The sequence below is a fragment of the Oryx dammah genome, unplaced genomic scaffold, assembly GCF_014754425.2.
Source record: "Oryx dammah isolate SB20612 unplaced genomic scaffold, SCBI_Odam_1.1 HiC_scaffold_28, whole genome shotgun sequence".
In the NCBI taxonomy this organism is placed as follows: Eukaryota; Metazoa; Chordata; class Mammalia; order Artiodactyla; family Bovidae; genus Oryx; species Oryx dammah.
In genome coordinates this window covers 56671576-56695901 of record NW_024070212.1, presented here as the reverse complement: position 1 = coordinate 56695901, position 24326 = coordinate 56671576, and the positions used below count along the sequence as shown (strand labels likewise).

Genomic DNA, 24326 nt, shown 5'->3' with positions numbered 1-24326 from the left:
TGTGGGTGAACAGATGGAATTAACCCTTGTTTGTTATTCCAAAGAGCCAGGGGGTTTCCTTCCTTGAGCTAGGCCATTCCCAGGATCCCTGTTCAGATTCTTACTAAGCATGCCTCTTGCACATACAAGTTACGGGCAAAGTTCTCTAAGGGCTGCTTAATTATTTGGTGAGGAACTCTGCCAACAAATATCAAGCCCAGACTAAATGTGTGGCTGGAGACAGTGGCCAGCTCATCTGTGATTCTGCTAGGTGGGGGGAAAGTTTCAGGGCTAGTCTCATAGATGAAGGATAGAGGGATGGGCAGCTGCTGAGTTGAAACTTGTCTTCAGAAAGGAAGCCTCTGTCTCTCATTCTTCTTGATGTCCTCACTAATGGATGGGGTACCAGTCCCCGGTAGCATCAAACCTGTGGCTGTGCTAGTTGTATCAACAGAGTCTCACTAAGTTATATCTCTTTGTGACCCCATGGACTATAGCACGCCAGGCCTATCTGTCCGTCACCATCTCCTGGAGTTTGCCCAAGTTCATGTCCATTGAATCAGTGATGCTACCCAACCATCTCATCCTCTGCTGCCCTCTTCTCCTTTTTGCCTTTGACCTTTCCCAGCATCAGGGTCTTTTCCAATGAGTTGTCAGCTCTTTGCATCAGATAGCCAAAATATTAGAGCTTCAGCTTCAGCATCAGTCCTTCCAATGAGTATTCAGGGTTGATTTTCTTTAGGATTGACTGGTTTGATCTCCTTGCTGTCCAAGGGACTCTGGAGAGTCTTCTCCAGCATCACAATTTGAAAACATCAGTTCTTCAGCGTTCAGCCTTTTTTATGATCTGGCTCTCACATCCATACATGACTACTGGAAAAACCATAGCTTTGACTATATGGACTTTTGTCAGCAAAGAGATGTCTCTGCTTTTTAATATGCTGTCTAGGTTTGTCACAGCCTTCCTTCCAAGAAGTAACCATCTTCTAATACGGGGCAAAAAGCCAGATACACTCCATGCCACTACTGTAGATTCTGCTGTCTCATGACTGTAGCAGTTGTCCTCTAGCCCCCAGCTATACAGCTTTTAAGCAGACAGGTTTGAAGACTTCTAGTCTAGGTCCTGCTTAATACCAACCTACCACTTTACTGCCTGGGGAAGGGTCTCTGGTAATACCATATTTGGCCAGTTATTTATCATTTGATCAACAAACATTTATTGCCTACCATTTAATAAGAGGTTTTCTAAGAAATAATATTCAGGCCCTTTTCAGCTGAGGTCTCCTATGAACTTTTTATAACCTTATGAGGAAAGTCATCCTTTACATTTGCACCTGTTTCCAGTTTTTGGAAAACATTTTAATTTAAAATTTACTTTTTATTATCTTGATTGCAGTATAGTTGATTTACAATGTTTCATGTGTACAGCAAAGTGATTCAGTTATACATATATATATGCATACATATGTAAGTTCTTTTTCAGATTCTTTTCCATTATAGGCTATTACAAGATATTAAATATAGTTTCCCATGCTATACAGTAGGTGCTTACCACTGTTTATAGGTACACATATATTTGTGATTATTTATTTTATGTTTTTCTCCCCAATTAGACTGTAGGTTCCATCAGGGTAGGTTTCATATTTGTTCACTTTATCTGTTTTATATATGGCAGGCACTTAATAGTAATTGCTTGTTGAACAAACAAAAGCCATGTTACACTTTACAGATGACAAACTATACCCAAACTATATATACTTTACTTATATATATAACTATATATATATATATAAAACTGTATTTATGTGCCCAAGTTTACCTTGCTAACGAGGAGTAGATCTTTAAGTTCCCTGGAGCTTTCTAAGGGTAGCCTCTTTTTATCAAGGCTTCTCCCAAAGGGTTGTCAGAGCATCGTGGTCACAGTGACATAGGTCAAATCTATTCAGAGACATCATCAAGAATAAGCTAGTCATCTCTAGTTCCTAAATAATAATGTTACTACTACCATTCCCTGATAGTTCAGTTGGTAAAGAATCCACCTGCAACGCAGGAGACCCTGGTTTGATTCCTGGGTTGGAAAGATCCTCTGGAGAAAGGATAGGTTACCCACTCCAGTATTCTTGGGCTTCCCTTGTGGCTCAGCTGGTAAAAAAATCTGCCTGCAGTGCGGGAGACCTGGGTTCGATCCCTGGGTTGGGAAGATCGCCTGGAGAAGGGAAAGGCTACCCATTCCAGTACTCTGGCTGGGAGAATTCCATGGACTGTATAGTCCATGGGGTTGCAAAGAGTCAGACAGGACTGAGCGACTTTCACTTTCACTACCATTATGTACACTCTATCCCTCATCATAACAATGTTACCAGTGGAATCACATATGTCAAGGCCATCACAATGTTCAGTACACTTCAATCTTCAACAACCTTGGGCAGCAGCAAAGAGATATTTTCCTGGAAATTGAAACTTGTGAACTACCCAAGATGATGTAACTGCAAAAAGGAACAAAAACTCAACTCCAGGTAGAATTTCACCTTGCAATGTAAGAATTTTAGAAGTTCTTAAAAATGGAAAAGATATTAAATGTATAAAGATGTTAGAAATGTGAATTCAGGAACTTCCCTGGCAGTCCAGTGGTTAAGACTTCATCTTCCCGTGGAGGGGGTGTGGGTTTGATCCCTGGTTGGGAAGCTAAGATCTCACATGCCTCAATGCAAAAATAAAAACATATAATAGAAGGAATATTGCAAACAAGTTGAAAAAGGCTTTAAAAACAGTCTACTTCCATGGGTTTCCCAAGTGGTTCAGTGGAAGAATCCAATGCAAGAGACACAGATTCAATCCCTGATCTGGGAGGATCTCACATGCTTCAGAGCAACAAAGCCCACGTGCCACAGCTATTGAGCCTGTGCTCTAGAGCCTGTGAGCCACAGCTACTGAAACCTTCCTGTCCCAGAGCCCCGTGCTCCACAACAAGAGAAGCCACTGCAATGAGAAGCCCATTTACCACAACTAGGGAGTAAGCCCCGCGTGCCACAACTAAGGAAAGCCCCAGCAGCAACGAAGACCCAACAACCAAAATCAAAAATAAATAAACAAAAATGTAAAAAAAAAGGACAATGCTACGAAAAGGAAAAATAAAGAGATGGGACTGCTTTAAAAGAAAAAAAAGGAAAAGCCCACATCCAAAAAAAGATAAGGAAATGTGAATTCAAATCTAAACACCCATATGCAACCAGTTCAAATGGCAAGCTTAATGGTAGAGATTCTTGAAAGACTCATTCAGAAGATCAGAAGGATGAAGAGGACTTATACAAAGAATATTATTTTTTGTTTCAATTGAATATGATGACTCACTCCAAAGTGAGGTAGAAAAAAGGCTGGGGCCCATACTGTTGTTTAGTCACTAAGTTGTGCCCAACTTTTTGCGACCCCATGGACAGGAGTCCACCAGCCTCTTCTGTCCATGGCATTTTCAGGCAAGAATACTGGAGTGGGTTGCCATCATACCTGCCTTTTTGGTAGCACAAGCTTTAGTGGACTGGCCCAGCCACAACTGAGGTTCAAACTCAAGAGATGTTTCTAATATCACTTTCCCAACCTCCTGGCAGATTTCAGGCAGAGTCAGCACAGGGGACCAAAATACAAGAGCCCTGAATCCCAACTCCAGGCACAGTCTCCATGTCTGGGTAGGCCCCAGGTAGCAAGGCCGCAGTCAAAGGGACAGAGGTCTCCAGTTTCCAGGGAGAGAAAGTAGCAAGACAAAAGTGCAGCCTCAGTCCTTAGGGGCGTGAATGACTGCTCTCTAGAAAGATGGAAAGCAGACAACCACAGAAAGGAAAGGGACTGACCAATCACTGATGGAAGAGCTCCTCCTGCATGGTACTGCTAGGCACTTTAACATGTAAATAGATCAAATCAACACGACAAACTTATAGTGTGATCAAAACTACTCCAGTTTTTATAGATGATGAAACTGAAGGCTCAACTTGCTCAAGGCCACACAGCTAATAAGCTGTGGAACCACAATTTGAATCTATAGCTGTCCTCTTCCACCCCTCAGGGCGCTGGGAAAGGAGAAGGCACAGCTCAAGGAATGTCACAGGAGGCGGTCTGCCTCTTGAGTCAGTTTTAACGCATGTGTCTCCACATGCCAGGCTCTGTGTGCCAGGTGATCATGCTGGGATGAAGATGACTGATATACCTAAAACAAGTAGGCATCTCAAGTGATAATGGATTTGGAGAGTGGAGCAAGCTAAAGGTGCAGTCGGGCAGATCAGTGGGGAGCAAGGGGCAGTAGGATCAGCAGAAATGAGTGGGTGTCAAGAAAACATGAGAATGCACAGGGCTCTACTGTGGCCCCTTTAATAAGATATTGGTGTTTTCTGAATACCTGCCATCCTAGGCTATAATAGCATACCATCATACTTTGGTTTACAAATGAACATATCACGTCTAAATGTATAGAAACACTCTATACATTTATGTGAGGGAGTCCTTGATATCTGAAAATGCTTATTCACTGACAGAAGCCCAAGACTTTCCAACTATTTTTTCACTCTATTTCTGATGTTGCTTTTCTCCTCTTCCTCTCCATCTCATGCACTCTGCTACATTTAGATGAGTGGCCTTACCTTCCGATTAGGCAATGAAAGGAGTGCCTGAGACCAAGCTGCCCATTTGCTCAACGAGTCAAGTGCCTCTGACACAGGCCAAAACTCTATAGTTGCTGCAAACAGTGAAGAATGTCAATAAAAACTAGAATGATAGTATTTTTTTCATGTTGGTGTCCTAGATAAGTAGATTTCAATGACAATGATCCACAGTAAGAAACACACTTTACACTGGGATCCACAACACACAAAGGAACATGTATACGTGCATGTGTGAGAAAAGAAGACGAAAGTTACATGAAACAATACCTGCCTGTGTTATGTGCACACTCTCATATTTCTATCAGAAATATTAACTCTGGTTTATTGCAAAAAAACAAACAAAAAAGGTAATGACACACTAAGTTGACTTTATGACCCGCTTATGAGTTGAGACTTGTAATTTGACATCACTATCAAGGTCCACGAAATGAGGACAAATCCATGGTGTTACAGAGACACCCCAACTAGAGAAGGGTAGGAACTGCACAAACTCTTTCTTTTCTGTTGACAGTTCCAGAAAACAGTAAAACCGAGAGGAAAGAAGGTGATCATAGACTTGGAAAAGCCCAGTGAAAAAGTAGAATTAAAAAAATATTTCTCCTGGCTAGTGGTCCACCAAAATAAAGTGACTCAAGATTCCCTCTAATCATTTTTTTCTAAAGGGAATTGAATGGTCTTTTTTCTAAAAAAAAAAAAAGAAAGTATTATTTATTTATATGTTTACTTATTTGTTTTTGGCTGCACTGGGTCTTCGCTGCTATGCATGGGCTTTCTCTAGTAGCGGCGAACCGGGGGACTCTCTAGTTGTGGCGGGCAGTGTGTGGGCTTCTCATTGAGGTGCTTTTCTTGTTGCAGAGCATGGGCTCAGGAGCATGGGCTCAGTAGCTGTGACCCACCGGTTTAGTTGCCTTTTGGCATGTGGGATCCTCCCGGATCCCAGGGATCAAACCCATGTCCCCTGCATTGGCAGGCGGATTCTCAACCATTGGTCCACCACAGAAGTCCTTTCCTCTAATCATTTTTGATGCCCCACATTACTACAAAGTATTATTTACAGATAAGGCATTGTTAGAAAACCGATTTTATCCAAACCTGACTCAGAATGTGTTAATTTATCCAAACCTGATTCAGAATGAGTGTGGGGCTGTGTGTGTGTGTGTGTGTGTGTGTGTGTTTTAAACAGTCCAAGGGACAGTAGCTGTTACATTTTTGGAATTTCCAGTCATTAGGCTGACTTCAGGGCAGGCGAGGGAACGTGTTTCATTCAGGGAACGTGTATCGAATCATAATTGAGCCCTTAGCCAGCTGAGGCCAGTAGGCTGTATCTTGTATATTTTTCTGCCTTTACTTTCCAGACCAGAAAATGTTGTAACTTAAATCCCTATCATTTCTCCCCCTCACCAAGAAGCTTCTCTCTGGGGTCCAGTTTAGCAGCAATATTAATCCTCAGTTTCTTTCAAACCACTCAGAGGCTTCAGTTATCCAGTTGAGTGCTCACAAAGAAAAATGCAGGCGCGAACATGACAATCATACTCTCCATTTTTCTTCATGTAATTATAGTTCCAAGATGCACATTTCTAAGCCCTTTCCCTACAAACACACAATTTCTCCAGTCACAGCCACAAACTGTTTGCCTCTACCATTAATGTCTCTTAGCAAAATATTCAAAGCACTCCTTTTTTGGGGGGTGGAGGGGACAAAAGAGCATGTGTGAGGGAGCACACTTCACTCTGAGCACTAGGCTGCTCAGCTGTGAAAAGGGGGTTACCACGGAAAAAAAAAAAAAACCGACACATTTTTCCCTGTAGTTACAAACTAACTCATTACTTACCAGTCAAATGCACTTTCTCAGAATGAACCACAACCTATACATCGGTCAAAGCATCTCCTATTTAGTCGACACCATCAACAACAAATACTGCTAAAATGAATTACTTGGGGAAGAAAACTAAGTTTCCTTTGGGCATTCTTTCACAAAAGCTGGATTTCTACCTATTTAGTATGGCAGAAGTGGGAAAAAAGGATGAAAGCAGTGATTTTCAAGGTCCCTGTAGGCCTTTCAGCAGTGGTCTGAGAATGACTTAAACAAAAACATTATGACTGTTTTAGCACATTCTGGGGCTCTTTGAACAACAACAACAAAATGTTGTTCTGAGTTTCAGTTTTCTTTCCAAGAGTACCCACAGCCAAATCCTGACCCTGGACCCTGAGGTCTCCTGGGGTCCATGAAGATCTCAGCTTCCACCTGGGTGCTGCAGGTGGGAAGACGCAGGAGCACAACCTCTCCTAACGCGAGAGGCTAGTGATGCTGCTTGCTAATCAACTCTCCAAAAAGTGAAAAAGGTGCAAGTTCAGATGGAAACTATTCTTTCTCGTCTTAGTCATTGTAACTATCCCTGGTTTAGAATGTCATCAAAGAAGGGGAGGTAGAATCAGCTCCCAGCAGAGTCAAGTAAACAGTCTTCTTCCTCCTTATGTTCCCCGATTATGATTTCTGTTGTTGATGTTGGATGGACAGGAATACAAACAGCCAGGACACCGCCCTGGTAAGGATTCAACCCAAACAAGTGGAAATCAGTGTGCTTTGATATGTACAGAGAAGCATTTGGGATTCTGGCCATGATTTCCAGAATCCAGAGACCAAAAGACATGACCCTCTAGAATTTCTATAAAAGGCTGAGTGGTACAATCTGGTTGAAAGGCGATATAGTGGGTTTTTATACTTTTTTCTTAGCATGACTCAGAGTAAAAAACATATTTTATGTTCCTAATTAATATACACATGAACACGAATGTATAAAGTGAAAGGTTTCATGGAAAAATATTAACCCTAGGTTGCTATGTACTCTGACATTTTCTACTGATTCTATTATAAGTAAAATAAAACAGCTGGACATGATCCACTAAATTGATTTCATGACCCCCTGATAGTAGACGGATAGCAGCAATTTGAAGACACACACACACACACACACACACACACTGTACTAAGAGCCTTGTCTTGAAGCTGTGCTCTGTTCAGAGTTAAACTGCTTATATATTTGGAGAAGCTTGCGGAAGCTTGGAGACTAAAGGAAGCCTCCAGCTTTAGAGATGCTTAGTAACATAGTAACAGAGAAAAGTGAAGAATTCGGTGCCTTTTTAATTGTGGTCATTCCCTCTCCTAACAGTGCATGTTTTAGAGAAAGGGGGGCCACCCTTGATAAAGGACTAAGATGGCACACAGGAGAATATGAAAGCAAGAGCAAAAATGGTTCGAGTGCCTCAAAATAAAGAACTAGATTTAAACTTCTCCACATAAAACTCTTGAATTGGAAAATACATCTATACGACAAATATGAGTGAAGCCAAGCTTTAATTATTCTCTTTCCCTGTAAAATGGAATTTCCCTTTTGATTAAAAAAATTAAGATTAAAACAGATGTATTTTTCTTCTATTTTTACCTTGTAACTGCACCAAGATTATTTAACTAACTTCAATTTTTTGGAATCATTTCAGGCTAAAAATGTCTAAATTTATCACAAGCATATTTCTAAGTTAAAAAAAAATTATGTCAATATCTTACTTGTCAACAGTCTTAATTTTTACACAGCTTATTATAGAAGGGCTACATCTAAATGAGTATCTTGATTTTTTGGTGTTTACTTAGAAACATAACTGTATTTTTTTGAAGATAAAAGGTAAAATCTGGAAAATTAAACTCAAATTTCATCACCAAATGGAAATTAGTACATATGCATGGGGGGTTTATAAGAAAGAAGTGCTATGGGCAAATCAAGACTTTTAGTTGTAAGAGATTCCATTTTTTTTGGCCACTGATTCACATTCACCACAGAAACATCAGTTGGTAGACACAGATGACAGTGATGCACGATGAGAGAAATCATGTGGAATGATTTCTAGGAATCTTATGGTCTTATTTGAAGTTTTCTGTGGGAAACATTTCTTATCAAATGTGCTATAAAAAAGGTTGAATAAGCAGAGATTTTGACATAGAGTTAGAAAATTCAACTTCATCTCTTAATGGGTTATCATTAGCAAGGCATGAGTTTAAATGATTGGTTAATTAAGTAGAACAAGTTTAATGTTTTCAGTTGAAAGAAATCCAGTATGTTTATTCATCAAACCTCAATCCCTTCTCACAAATATAAATTATTATAATCTCCCCATCCCCCATCCCTTCTCCACCCTCTACTTTCCACCCTAATACACCTTGTAGCATCTCCAAGCTGGAAAGAATATTAGATCTTATTATCACTACAAAAATCAAAACCATCATGCCCCAACACCTAGGACAGTGTTGTATTCTGACTCTGCTGTTTGTAGCTTTTACAAAATTCAACCTATGATTATAAATGCATGCTCAGTTTTGGGTACACTTGATTTATATTAGTCTGAGATTCAATGGTGTCTACTGCCAAGATGGAAAGATTTGTGAATAAAAACACATTTCAACAGCAAAGAGGAAAGAGTTCTCTCTTACCTGCCATTGACATGGGTAATATTATATACCTATATGTGGCAGATGCCAGATTTGCTTTACACATCCTAATGTGCAAATTTTGGGCCGAAGGGGGAAAAGAACAACTTAGCCAAATGACATTCTAGCAACCTCAAGAAATGAATCTCAGATTTGGAGTGGACTTTAGTCCATTCCAGAGTAAGACTATATAGTTCCCAAGCTGTGCTATTCAGGAATCCTGGAAGGAATGCCAGACCCTGATGGAGAACAAGGCAGAAAAAAAGATGGGAGTACAAGTTAGAAATGCAGTATGTCAGACAGCCAAATCTCTCTGCGCCCCAAATAGGAAACATGATTAAGAGTAGTTCTCCTGGTGAACTTAGAACTGAGAATCAAAATTTTAGATCTGAGGGGATTTTCTCAATCCTGCATCCTTTTCAACATTAGTGAAACTAATTTTCACGGTGCCATCCCCTTCATCATATCCCATAGTGCTCTCTGCCTCTGAAGACTGCCTCTCTCTGCCTTCCTCTGGTTGCTGCTAACTCAATAATCATGTCTGAAAAGCCCTGGTATGGGTCAGACCCACCTCCTGGACGTTCCTTAGCACCAGACGGAGCTCTGCCATAAAACCCTATTCTCCAAGTGTCTGCCACTGGTCTGCCTCCCTAGCTGGACTGTGAGGTCCTTATAGGCAACAATGGTATCTAATTCACCTACATCTCCACAGCATCAAACACTGAGTCTGGTGTGTAGTAGACAGTTGTTGAATGTACAAACATGCACAAGTGATCCAACTATTATGCCCTCAGCTTCAAAATCACAGTCATTTTTAACACAATCATGGCACTCATCATTACTGCTATAAATAAATAATAAAATTTCAATTTTTTAAACTTTTTTTTTTAATTGGAGTATAGCCACTTAACAATGTTGAGATAGCTTCAGATGCTCAGTGGAGTGACTCATACATATAGTATCCATTTTCCCCAGTCTTCCCTTCCATCCAGGCTGCCAGATAACATTGAACAGAGTTCTCTGTGTCATTTAGAAGCATTTTATCCATTTAAATACAGCAAGCAGTTGTCTGTGTTCATCTCAAACTCCCTAACTATCCCTTCCCCTGACTCTTCCTGGTAAACATAAGTTTGTTCTTTAAGTCTGTGAGTCTGTTTTTGAAGAAAACTTTTGAAAGTTTTCCATGGAAAACTTCAATATTTTTTAAACAAAATAAGGACAGAGAACTCAAGGCTAACACATTTTTAATGAAGTCAAAGATTTACTTACACATATTCAAGTCAAGCAAAATACTGATGTAATTACTCATCTCTATCAGAATGACAACTTATACCGTAAGCCCATCTAGCTATGAAAGCAGGCTAAAAGTTGTATTCTCTTTAAATTGCTATGTTAAACTAATTCAGGTTTGTCCCCGTTGATTTGTTGGGCAAAATTAAACCCACCCTATACTAATTCGTACTTCTGTCTTCATAGTCTGCCGTGCTCATTTCTCTGGTCATATACACACAATGAATCTAAAGTCCAGTGATCTATTCTTTCTATGTGATTCTACTCCTCCATCAGTGCTGTTTTAGGAAGACAATGTACATTATTACATTGTTTGATGATGACAAAGTAAACTAGGATGGTGTTACATGCACACATTTTTAAATGGGATTTGTTGTTTGAGATTACTCTGTCCATTTGGATGAGAAGTGCCTGTTTATGAAATGTGCCTGAGGACTCTGACAGATTTAATGCCTAATATCAGTTTAGGGAAAGCAGTGAAAGCCAACTTCAAAGGTCAGGGGAACATTCTGATGGAACATCAGGGATTTCGCTACAGTAAATAAAGATTCATCTACTAAATGGGGTGAACAATGAACTGCAGTCCATATAAGGTATAAATAAAACCTTTTCTCATTAAGATTTCAGTTATTTTACCTTCAATTATGGTACCTCTTGATTAGGAGAATGAACTCTACCATGTGTCCAGATCTCCAGTCAGGAAGCTGGGCTTTCTGAAGTGGTTACAGATTTTAACAGCAAATGCTGTCAAGTAAACAATAACCATCACTCATTTTCTAAACACACATCTCCAAATTTAGATTGAGTTTCATGAATCATTTATTTTTGATGCAAAGATAGTAGAAGGTAAATCTGTTCAAAAGTCTTCAGTAGATTTTTCTGTGTTGTGGATTACGTTAATGGACTAGATACCTAATTTTGAAGAAATCTGAGCTCAGTAAGAATTCAAAAACATGCAAAAGCAATTTCACAGCATATCTGAATTATGGATCCATCCCTGCCTTCCTAATTTTATGATTGTAAGGATCTCTGCAAAAAGCTCATTTTCAGCTAACAGTATCTAATAGAAGTCACTCCCTACTCATCATTATGTTCTTTCTTTTCAAGGCTTTTAAGATCAACTGCATGGGAGTAGATTACATTATTAGATGCATCCAAGTTTCCAAGAAACAGTTGAATTTCCAAAAGCTTATTGCTGAGAGTCTGAAAAGAAACACCCTGAAAGGGAGCAGTTGTTCTAACCAGTTTGAGGTGACAATTTATCAAGAACCATTAATCTGCTGCCAGGTGAGGCACCTCTAGCTCATTCACTTTCCAGCTTAATAAGAGTCTGGGTAATTTCTAATTATGGCTTAGGGCAGTTTTCTCACCTGAAGTTAAACAGAAGTTTGAGGAAATGTGTGCATTTTAAAAAGCAATCAACCAGCCCGCTGGTAAATAAGGCACAATTATTCATGAACTGTGCCCAGGCAATTTGGGGGTTTCATGTAAATGAATTATTTTTTTAACTAAAATGAAAAAAAATTAGTTTTTTAGGAGGGAGGGAGGTAAAATGATTCACTTAGTTAATGTCCAAGTTATACTGTATATTGTTAGTGTATAAAATGAAACTCAGGTAGCAGTTTTATATTGATTTAATGATCCGTTAAACTCAACAACTGGCAACAAGCCCTTCAAGCAAAAATGATCATACTTTCATAAGAAGTTCAATTCTGCCACTAATTAGCTGTGTGTGACTTTGGATCAGTTACTTAACCTTGGTTGCCCAAGACTCAGTCCCCTTATCTTTTAAATAGAGCTAATATTAAAAATAATGCTGAGGCTTCCCTATTGGCTCAGTGGTAAAGAATCTGCCTGCCACTGCAGGAGACACAGGTTCAATCCTTGGGTCGGGGAGAACCCCTGGAGAAGGAAATAGCAACCCACTCCAGTACTCTGTCCTGGGAAATCCCACAGACAGAGGAGCCTGGTGAGCTACAGACTATGAGGTTACAAAGAGTCGGACATGACTTAGCAACTAAACAACAAAAATAATAACATTATCCTTTTGTTATTCACACACACACACACAAACACACACAACTTGGTTGGTTATTAGACATGATCTTAATGCTCACCTTGCCTTTGGAAATAATATAATTATGGTTTTTCCTAACAAAATAAGAAGCCGGGACCAATATGCTGCTGCTGCTAAGTTGCTTCAGTCGTGTCCAACTCTGTGGGACCCCATAGATGGCAGCCCACCAGGCTCCCCTGTCCCTGGGATTCTCCAGGCAAGAATACTGGAGTGGGTTGCCATTTCCTTCTCCAATGCATCAAAGTGAAAAGTGAAAGTGAAATCACTCAGTTGTGTCCGACTCCTAGCGACTCCACGGACTGCAGCCTACCAGGCTCCTCTGTCCATGGGATTTTTCAGGCAAGAGTACTGGATTGGATTGCCATTGCCTTCTCCCAGGACCAAAATATGTAGATGCAAATAGCTAACTGCCCTAATACAACAGAAATTACTATGCAAATATGTATTCTTACCTTTTCCATTTACACCTTTCTGTCCGCCACCCCCCGACCCCCCACCTCCCACCCCTGGCCTTCATGTCTATTTCTCCATTGGAGATTTATTACCTTGTGCCAAATAGATGGGGAAACAGTGGAAACAGTGTCAGACTTTATTTTGGGGGGCTCCAATTCACTGCAGATGGTGATTGCAGCTGTAAAATTAAAAGATGCTTACTCCTTGGAAGGAAAGTTATGACCAACCTAGATAGCATATTCAAAAGCAGAGACATTACTTTGCCAACAAAGGTCTGTCTAGTCAAGGCTATGGTTTTTCCAGTGGTCATGTATGGATGTGAGAGTTGGATGGTGAAGAAAGCTGAGAGCCGAAGAACTGATGCTTTTGAACTGTGGTGTTGGAGAAGACACTTGAGAGTCTCTTGGACTGCAAGGAGATCCAACCAGTCCATTCTAAAGGAGATCAGTCCTGGGTGTTCATTGGCAGGACTGATGCTAAAGCTGAAACTCCAGTACTTTGGCCACCTCATGCCAAGAGTTGACTCATTGGAAAAGACTCTGTTTTGGAGAGGGATTGGGGGCAGGAGGAGAAGGGGATGACAGAGGATGAGATGGCTGGATGGCATCACTGACTCAATGGACGTGAGTCTGAGTGAACTCCGGGAGTTGGTGATGGACAGGGAGGCCTGGCGTGCTGGGATTCATGGGGTTGCAAAGAGTCGGACACGACTAAGCAACTGAACTGAACTGAAGCATTACCTTTTTCCTAAAGAGGTCCCCAACAATGCAAAGGCTCTAGGTAGGGTAACTAAAGCCATTATCACTTTGTGAGAATGAGTTTGTGTGGCTTTTCTCCTAGACAGGATACTTTATATATTAATACTTAGTACCTAGGAAAATATAAAATGGCTCTGAGAGAGGGGTGAAAGGGTACAGGCTATATTTCACAATTTTGCTTGAATAAATTTTGTAAGTTAATCATTTATTAAGTACTAAAAACCTTCTGGAAAAAAAATTACAGAAAATGGCACTAGTGTTTGCCTTAGGAAGAGAAGTGTATAGTAAGGTACAAGGGTCAGGTGAGGTGGAAAGACTTACCTTTACTGTGTTTCCTTTCATACCTTTTGAATTTGGTACTACAGGCAAGTATAATAGAAATTTTTATTTTTCAAAAAATCCAGTCATCACACCCTGTCACTTGCCTTATTTCAGCTTTTAGATATTTGTTTACTCAACTTTCAATATTTATAATTGACCTTTTCCCCCTCTAAAATGTAATCTGGATTCATTTAAAATATGACTGGCTTTTCAAGGCTAATTTATTTGTCTTCAAAGTATTCAACATATGAAGGCATTCATATTCCTGAAGACATGGAGTTATAAGACAAGTAATATTATTTGCTGATTTTTTCTATATACAGTTTTCTTCACTACAACTTATGCTTGCTGCAGACATGGTCTGTGTTTTACAAATCTTTGGAGGCCCCTTTAGGGCAAATGGACTTCCCTGGTGGCTCAGATGGTAAAGCGTCTGCCTGCAATACGGGAGACCCGGGTTCGATCCCTGGGTTGGGAAGATCTCCTGGAGAAGGAAATGGCAACCCACTCCAGTATCCCTGCCTGGAGAATCCCAGGGATGGAGGAGCCTGGTAGGCTACAGTCCATGGGGTTGCAAAGAGTCAGACATGACTGAGCCATCTCTCTCTCTCTTAGGGCAAATACTGAGCGTGCACAGAAGGGTTACTTTCTTGAGTTTGGTTCTCAGTCCTTTCTTCTAAGGAAGAAAAGTCATTAAATATAACATGATGTTTTGATTAAGAAGAAACTTGTCAGCATTTTAATAAAAAAACAAGAGACAAAGGCATTAAAAGAGAGAGGAAGAGAAAAACATTTACAAATCACCTAGAGTTGCAATGAAACTCTACTGATTGGAAATGCTTCAAAAACACCAAATATGCCATAATGAGCGAGAACAAAGGTTGACTTAAAATCATAGACACATTTTTTTTTTCAACAAAATATTTACCACATGACTACTGTGTACAAGGTCCAGGGGATAAAATGTTGAACAATGCAGATATGATCCTTGCCTTCACAGCTTTCATAACAGTGGGGGAGCTACAGAAAGATACACAGACAATTATCACATGTTATGATAAATATAACAGGGCATACAGAGGCGTTCATAAAAGAAGAACCAATCCCATGCTTGAGAAAGTGAGATCTAACATCACAACACTTGGAACTAGAGCTTTAGAGTCTGGCAAACCTGAGTTCAAATCCTGGTTTCAATGGTTCTACTTGGGTTCCAAAATAACTGCAGATGGAGACTGCAGTCATGGAATTAAAAGATGCTTGCACCTTGGAAGAAAAGCTATGACAAACCTAGACAGCATATTAAAAAGTAGAGACATTACTTTGCCAACAAAGATCCATATAGTCAAAGCTATCGTTTTTCCAGTAGTCATGTATGGATGTGAGAGTTGGACTGTGAAGAAAGCTGAGTGCCGAAGAATTGATGCTTTTGAACTGTGGTGTTGGAGAACACTCTTGAGAGTCCCTTGGGCTGAAGGGAGATCAAACCAGTCAATTCTAAAGGAGATCAATTCTGAATATTCATTGGAAAGACTGACGCTAAAGCCTGAAGCTCCAATACTTTGGCCACCTGATGCAAAAGCCAACTCATTGGATAAGATCCTGATGCTAGGAAAGATTGAAGGCAGGAGGAGAAGAGGGTGACAGGATGAGATAGTTGGATGGCATCACTGACTCAATGGACATGAGTTTGAGCAAACCCAGGAGATGGTGAAGGACAGGGAAGCCTGGTGTGCTGCAGTCCATGGGGTCACAAAGAGTCAGACATGACTGAGAAACTGAACAACAATAAGTCTATCAGTTCAGTTCAGTTGCTCAGTCATGTCTGACTCTTCACGACCCCATGAACCGCAGCATGCCAGGCCTCCCTGTCCATCACCAATTCCCGTAGTCCACCCAAATCCATGTCCATTGAGTCGGTGATGCCATTCAAGCATCTCATCCTCTGTCGTCCCCTTCTCCTGCCCTCAATCTTGCCCAGCATCAGGGTCTTTTCAAATGAGTCAGATTTTCACATCAGGTGGCCAAAGTATTGGAGTTTCAGCTTCAACATCAATCCTTCCAATGAACACCCAGGACTGATCTCCTTTAGGATGGACTGGTTGGATCTCCTTGCAGTCCAAGGGACTCTCAAGAGGCTTCTCCAACACCACAGTTCAAAAGCATCAATTCTTCTGTGCTCAGCTTTCTTTATAGTCCAACTCTCACATCCATACATGACCACTGGAAAAACCATAGCCTTGACTAGATGGACCTTTGTTGACAAATTAATGTCTCTGCTTTTTAATATGCTGTCTAGGTTGGTCATAACTTTCCTTCCAAGGAGTGTCTTTTAATTTCATGGCTGCAATCACCATCTGCAGCAATCTTGGAGTCCAGAAAAATAAAGTCAGCCACTGTTTCCACTGTTTCCCCACCTATTTGCCATGAAGTGATAGGATTGGATGCCATGATCTTCATTTTCTGAATGTTGAGCTTTAAGCCAACTTTTTCACTCTCCTCTTTCACTTTCATCAAGAGGCTCTTTAGTTCTTCATTTTCTGCTATAAGGGTGGTGTCATGTGCATATCTGAGGTTATTGATATTTCTCATGGCAATCTTGATTCCAGCTTGTGCTTCTTCCAGCCCAGCATTTCTCATGATTCACTCTGCATATAAGTTAAATAAGCAGGGTGACAATATACAGCCTTGATGTACTCCTTTCCTATTTGGAACCAGTCTGTTGTTCCATGTCCAGTTCTAACTGTTGCTTCCTGGCCTGCATACAGATTTCTCAAGAGGCAGGTCGGGTGGCCTGGTATTCCCATCTCTTTCAGAATTTTCCACAGTTTATTGTGATCCACACAGTCAAAGGCTTTGGCATAGTCAATAAAGCAGAAATAGATGTTTTTCTGGAACTCTCTTGCTTTTTTGATGATCCAGCGGATGTTGGCAATTTGATCTCTGGTTCCTCTGTCTTTTCTAAAACCAGCTTGAACGTCTGGAAGTTCACGGTTCATGTATTGCTAAAGCCTGGCTTGGAGAATTTTAAGCATCACTTTACTGGCATGTGAGATGAGTGCAATTGTGTGGTAGTTTGAGCATTCTTTGGCATTGCCTTTCTTTGGGATTGGAATGAAAACTGAACTTTTCCAGTCCTGTGGCCACTGCTGAGTTTTCCAAATTTGCTGGCATATTGAGTGTGGCACTTTCACAGCATCATATTTCAGGATTTGAAATAACTCAGCTGGAATTCCATCACCTCCACTAGCTTTGTTTGTAGTGATGCTTTCTAAGGCCCACTTGACTACACATTCTAGGATGTCTGGCTCTAGGTGAGTGATCACATCATCGTGAATATCTGAGTCATGAAGATCTTTTCTGTACAGTCCTTCTGTGTATTCTTGCCACCTCTTCTTAATATCTTCTGCTTCTGTTAGGTCCACACCATTTCTGTCCTTTATTGAGCCCATCTTTGCATGAAATGTTCCCTTGGTGTCTCTAATTTTCTTGAAGAGATCTCTAGTCTTTCCCATTCTATTGTTTTCCTCTATTTCTTTGAATTGATTGCTGAGGAAGGCTTTCTTATCTCTCCTTGCTATTCTTTGGAACTCTGCATTCAAATGGGTATATCTTTCCTTTTCTCCTTTGGTTTTCACTTCTCTTCTTTTCCCAACTATTTGTAAGGCCTCCTCAGATAGCCATTTTCCTTTTTTTGCATTTCTTTTCAATGGGGATAGTCTTGATCCCTGTCTCCTGTACAATGTCACTAACCTCCATCCATAGTTCATCAGGCACTCTATCTATCAGATCTAGTCCCTTAAATCTATTTCTCACTTCCACTGTATAATCATAAGGGATTTGATTTAGGTCATACCTGAAATGGTGTAGTGGTTTTCCCTACTTTCTTCAATTTGAGTCTGAAATTGGCAATAAGGAGTTCATGATCTGAGCCACAGTCAGCTCCTGGTCTTGTTTTTGCTGACTGTATAGAGCTTCTCCATCTTTGGCTGCAAATAATATAATCAATCTGATTTTGGTGTCGACCATCTGGTGATGTCCATGTGTAGAGTTTTCTCTTGTGTTGTTGGAAGAGGGTGTTTGCTATGACCAGTGCATTCTCTTGGCAGAACTCTGTTAGTCTTTGCCCCGTTTCATTCTGTACTCCAAGGCCAAATTTGCCTGTTACTCCAGGTGTTTCTTGACTTCCTACTTTTGCATTCCAGTCCCTTATAATGAAAAGGACATCTTTTTTGGATGGTAGTTCTATAAGGTCTTGCAGGTCTTCATAGAACCGTTCAACTTCAGCTTCTTCAGTGTTACTGGTTGGGGCATAGACTTGAATTACCGTGATTTTGAATGGTTTGCCTTCAAAACGAACAGAAATCATTCTGTCGTTTTTGAGATTGTATTCAAGTACTGCATTTTGGACTCTTTTGTTGTCTATGATGGCTACTCCATTTCTGCTAAGCCTCCTGCCCACAGTAATAGATATAATGGTCATCTGAGTTAAATTCACCCATTCCAGTCCATTTTAGTTCGCTGATTCCTAGAATGTCGATGTTCACTCTTGCCATCTCCTGTTTGATCACTTCTAATTTGCCTTGATTCATGGACCTAACATTCCAGGTTCCTATGCAATATTGCTTTTTACAGCATCAGATCTTGCTTCTATTACCAGTCCCATCCACAACCGGGTGTTGTTTTGGCTTTGGCTCAATCCTTTCATTCTTTCTGGAGTTATTTCTCCACTGATCTCCAGTAACATATTGTGCACCTACTGATCTGGGAAGTTAATCTTTCAGTGTTCTATCTTTTTGTCTTTTCATACTGTTCATGGGGTTCTCAAGGCAAGAATACTGAAGTGGTTTGCCTTGGGCAATTTATTTAATCTCACCCAGACTGAGTGTCATCAACTTTTAAACACAAATAATGATAACAATGAACTCAAAGAGTTGATGTGAACATTCAATGAAATGCATGTCATAAATCCAGCACAATGTCTGGCAAATGGCAAGCACCCAGTAACAATTAGCTAATAATATTAATGGTAACAGTAAGCTGAGAACTGACGCATGAGTAGGAATAGCCAGATAAAATGCAGGAGAGGAAGGAGGAAGAGTGTCCTGGGTGAAGGAGGAATGTATGTCCGTAAAAGCAATAGTATGGTGAGTCAGAAAAAGAACGTGGCTTGAGCCAAGGGTTGAGAGGCACGTGGGGTGGGGTCAGAGATGCAGCTAAAGCTGAAAAGGCAAGCGGAGCCCAGCTCAATGGGTTTATCAAGCTCAATGGAGGCCCTTCTAGAATTTTAATCAGAAGAGGAACAGGATCAGATTTGAGTCTTAGAAAGACCAACTTGGCTACAGTGCGGGAAATGGAATGAGTAGTAAGAGACAGGAAACGAGATCAGTGTTAATAATTTTAAAATAATGCATTGGCGGTTGTGTAATTTCAGTTAGGGAGATTAGTGCTACATGAAATATTTATATATAATAATTCAAGAGGGCCTTAAAGTAATTATTATCAGCTTACTGATAGTAGCTAATTGTTGAGCTGTTAGCTGTTTAGTCGCCAAGTCATGTCCAACTCTTTTGTGACACCATGGACTGTAGCCTCCTGAAGGTTCCTCTGTCCATGGAATTTTCCAGGCGTGATAATACTGGAGTGGGTTGCATGTTCCTTCTCAAGGGGATCTTCCTGACCCAGGGATAAAACCACGTCTCTTGCTTGGCAGGTGGATTCTTTAACACTGAGCCACCTGGGAAGCTAACTAGTATTTTATTAATTCATTTGTTCATTCACTCAGCAAGCATGTATTAACTTCAATGTAGGCAGCAAACTATGAGAGATTTCAAAGAAATATCCAAAGCACCCCACCCAACATGACTGCCTGAATTCCTTTCTCTGGTTGTAAGGTCTGTTACCCTGGGGATCTGATCAGAGGCAATGGTAAAGGTGATGTGGGGAGGGACGACACACCAGCAGAAAACTCAACCTGGGAGGCAGTGCTACAGAGCAGATTAGGATGGAACCTAATTAGGATGGAAGACAACTCCCCTTCACCCTGGGATGGGGAAATGTTGCTATAACCGCATCAGTGTGCAGCAGACTTCTTACTGCTCAAGGAGCAAATCTTCCATGACCCACTGGGAAGTGAATAAAAACACTTCATGAAATGTCCTGCCCTCTATATTTCAGATGGATTTATAAATTTATTACCACAATTCTATGAAATAGGTATGATTATGTCCACTTTACAGGTGAGAAAACTGAGGCAAGAGATAGTCTCCAAGGTCACAGGATTACATTTAGTCTGATGTTCTTATCTATTGCACTATGCGGCCTCTGGCAGTAGGCCACCAGCCTGATACGAGAGAGGTCTTTTTTTTAATGTATGCCTCAAAATCTGATGGGGAGACAGATCACTGCCCACTTTAGCATCAGGGAGGCAAAAATTTGAAAGGTTTTATTATAGGAATAAAATAAAATAGATGATTAAATATATTCACTGTCTCTTAACAGGAAATTGGACCAGCCTCAACAAATGAGTACTATTTTGAAAGAGTTTTTAAAATCTACCTTACTCTTTTAAATAAACCAGTTTTGCCATATGGCCTAGGACACATCAGAAAGTATTCAAATGTGGTTACGTGCTTATCAGTTTAAGACGGAGCAGGTCATCTCACAGACTCAAAGATGGAGAGGCATGGCAAAGGAGATAAAAGAGCTGAGAGAATGTGACCTGTTACTCTTGGTTTTCTGCTAAGGCAGGGTGAGGAAGGAAAAAAGAAAAGCTGATAATCTCAGTGAGTAATAAACCAAATATGCTTTTTCTTGCAGATCAAGCAAAGTTCTATCATCCACTCGTGTAGTGAAGCAGGTGGAGAATAAGCACATTTTAAACTACGAGCTCTGTGATACATTTCCAATGTGAATCGAATAAAGACAAAATGGGGGGGGGGGAAATCCCTAACCCTCCATATAAGAAAGAAACCAGCAGCTTCTTGCAACGCCACTTGATGCCAATAGCAACCGAGAGTCTTGAGCCCCGGCTCTTAGCAGGCAATAAGAAGAATCCCAGGCCAGATGGCATTTTAAAATCCAAGCTCACTCTATTTGTCTCTCCCCACTAACCTACCTTGTATTTAAAGCAATCACTGCCATTTTCACAAACTGCAATATTTTAAAGTAGTCACCATCCTTTGAGAACACAAAAAGCTGTAATTACTGTGAGTTTTAAAGTAGAGAGAATAAAAATTATGGAATTTGTGAAACCATTTCCAATTAAACATACACACACCCAACACCCTACGCTGAATACAGCTTTTCCAACCCAGACACCACGGCTCAGCAAGCCAGTCTTACATTCATTCACTTGTTAGTCCCTTTCTGCGCGACTCTCTTCACCACTGAAGTAACTTGGGACGCCGTAGATCTATGGGAACCGACGCCCCATTCCTTCGTCTGGACAGCCCTGATCCCAGCTCCTGGCAGGACTTGTGGGTTCAGGGTCACCAACCCGCCCTCAGAGCCCTTCGCCCAGCCTCCACCCGCCTGCCTGGAAGGGCACCTCTCCCTGCCCCCAGCTCCCTGGGAAACGGGCAGAGTTGCACTGTCTTTACTGCTTTTTAATCTTTACAAATAAAAATGCTCTGAGATGGATTCCCCACCCCACCCACCTGCCCGAGTCTGCAAGACCACACTCAGTCGGGTCTTCTCCAAGGCATTCAAGCTGCGCCGGCAGCCGGGAGGCGTGAACAATGAACTTCTCTCTTTCGCACACACACCCTCTCCCCTAAATGGGAAGTTCTGAACTAGCCCGGGGGCCAGTTCCGCGATTTCCCCTGCAAGTCGGTCGCGCTCGGTAGGTGAGGGCCCGGCGAGCATCCCGGGCCGCACCCTTCGCTTCTCCGGGCGGGCAGTTACCTCCTTCCTCCGGCTCGGCGCCCCGGGGCGGGTGATCAGGGCCGTCTCCTCGCACACCACGGCCACGTCCTCCACGAACACGCAGTCTGGGAGGCTCTCGTCGGCGGGCAGCTGCACCACCTGCAGCCCCAGCTTACTGCCCAGCACGCCCACGTAGAGCTGGTGCTGCCGCTCAGCGCGGGCGAAATCCACCTCGTCGCCCTTGGTGCGCCTCAGCGCCTGTTGGACGAGGGACTCGGGCAGCGCCCGTACCACGACATGGGTGGCCCGGCCAAAGGTGGCTGGGTGGCCGAGAGAAGCCATGGCTCGGGGTGGCGGCGGGGGGCGCGGCGGTACGGTCTTGTGCGGGCAGCGCTCGCCGACTCTGCGAGCGCCTGGCGGCTCCCCTTGGCAGCCGGCGAATGTGGTGCAGCGGGAGCCCAGCTCGCGCCCGGAGCCCTGCCCGCGCGACTGAGCATGCCCAGAGCTCCGGGCTCCTGCCCGCGCGCAGCCCGCGCGCCCACTCGGCACTCTCGGGTTTGCAGGCGGCCCGTCGCGCGAAGTCGGGGTGAAGGCGGCGGCCGAGGAAGCGGGGAGTTCGAGAGGTGTGCGCTGGTGGGTGGCTGGTTGGGCGAGCCTCGGCCAAAAGGCGCGGGACCTGAACCTGACGTTACCTGTATTTCGCGCAGGTGCACCCTTCATATTTGGAGAGCGGCTGTGGTCCGTGCAGAGCGACTGGAAGGGGTTGCTTGGTGGTCGGGAAGCCAAGAATGGGATGATTCCTTTCTGGATAGACTCTTTGACCTCTCTCCCTACTCTGCTGTTCCTAGGTTCCCCAGGATGTGGTACTGACCCAACCCCAACCTTCCCCTCCAGTTCCCAGGATGAGAATCTGTCTTTGTACCCAAGTCCATGTTACCTTGAGTCTTCTCAGATGGTGGTAAAGAATCCACCTGCCAATGCAGCAGACACGGGTTCAGTCTCGAGGTCTGGAAGATCCCCTGGATAATGGCAACCCACTCAAGTATTCTACACACTCCAGTATTCTTGTCCTGATAATCCCATGGAGAGGAGCCTGGTAGACTGCAGTCCATGGGGTCCCAAAGAGTTAGACACTACTGAGCACGCGTGCATGCCATGTTACCTTGACTTTCTCTGCAAATGACCCCCTCACCCCTCGCCAGACTCTAGATTGTGAAAAGGATCTTATTTCTTCCTGTCTGTAAGGACAAGAAACACAGAGGGAAATAGACATACAGAAACTCATAGTGTTTCAAGGACAATCGGTTCTTATGAACAGAGTGGGTGCGTGCCTGCTCAGTTCCATCAGTCCTGTCCAACTCTTTGGACCCCAAGAACTGTAGCCCACCAAACTCCTCTGTCCATGGGATTCTCCAGGCAAGAATACTGGAGTGGGTTGCCATGATCTCCTCCAGGCGATCTTCCCAACCCAGAGATCAAACCAGCGTCTCCTGAGTCTCCTGCATTACAGGCGGATTCGTTACAGAGTCATGGGGAAAGTGCTATGAACACTGTGATTATGTGTGATTCTGGAGTTTTTGCCTCCAGAATAGGGAGGAAAAGACCAAGTATGTTTTCATCAGCCATAGATGAGTGCTCACCTTGAGCAGTTTCAGATGTGGAGCGTCACAAATCTTTTGTCTTTGGGAAAGAACATTTCCAAATTCCTCCCTTGCCTTCCCCTCAGGCCTGTTCAGACTGTGAAATTCTCATATTTATTAAACGTTTCTTTTCTCATGCCCCTCGGGAGTTCCTTTTCCTTCCTAATGGTACTAGGCTTCTATTTTCCCATCTCACACATTACAGAAAAAATAATCCATGGGTTCTGCTCTTTTTGAGGGGAAGATCCACTTCAGCTTGTAACTCCAAAATCATCTCAGCTAATAACCTTCTTTCCTCAAATTCTGTAGCACATTTCTCATTTAAAGATTAATTAGATCATAGAACATTAGATTTGAATGGGATCTTAGAAGCACTTTTATTTAACTCCCTACCCAATGTTCTGGAATTCCAGCTAAAACATCTATGACAGTCACCAGTTCTTTACTTGAACATTCTAAACTCACTTACAAAGTATATTCTACTTCCAGAGTTATCACAAGTAAAACATTTTCATTTGGGGCTTATATACCCCTGGTCCCAGTTCTGCCTTCTGCCATTAGCTAACATGCTAGTGTTCTTTCATAACGCAGCATTCACACATCTGAAGACAGTTCTGCTCTCCTTGCTACCTGACACCCCCTCCCACTCGCTGTCCTAACCCACTCCGGGCCTTGAGGCTAACCCACCAAAAAAGAACTAGTGATTGGTTTCTAAATCTCTTCAATATTCTGGTCATATTCCTTTTGGTTCATACGAGTTTGCCAGTATCCCTTTTAAATCATAGTATCTAGAATAGAAACAATTCTTCCTGTGTG

The 24326-nt window shown here is 42.1% G+C and overlaps 1 protein-coding gene across 1 annotated transcript in view; it reads right to left on the bottom strand.

Annotated features, from left to right (window-relative positions):
• DDAH1 (dimethylarginine dimethylaminohydrolase 1) overlaps nucleotides 1-22458 on the bottom strand; it is a 154624-nt gene extending 132166 nt beyond the window's left edge. Inside the window, exon 1 of the mRNA XM_040232421.1 lies at nucleotides 21910-22458. Within this exon, the coding sequence (XP_040088355.1) occupies nucleotides 21910-22212 (303 nt within the window). The 5' untranslated portion in view covers nucleotides 22213-22458. The remainder of the gene's footprint in view (nucleotides 1-21909) is intronic.
• Nucleotides 22459-24326: the final 1868 nt, after the last annotated feature.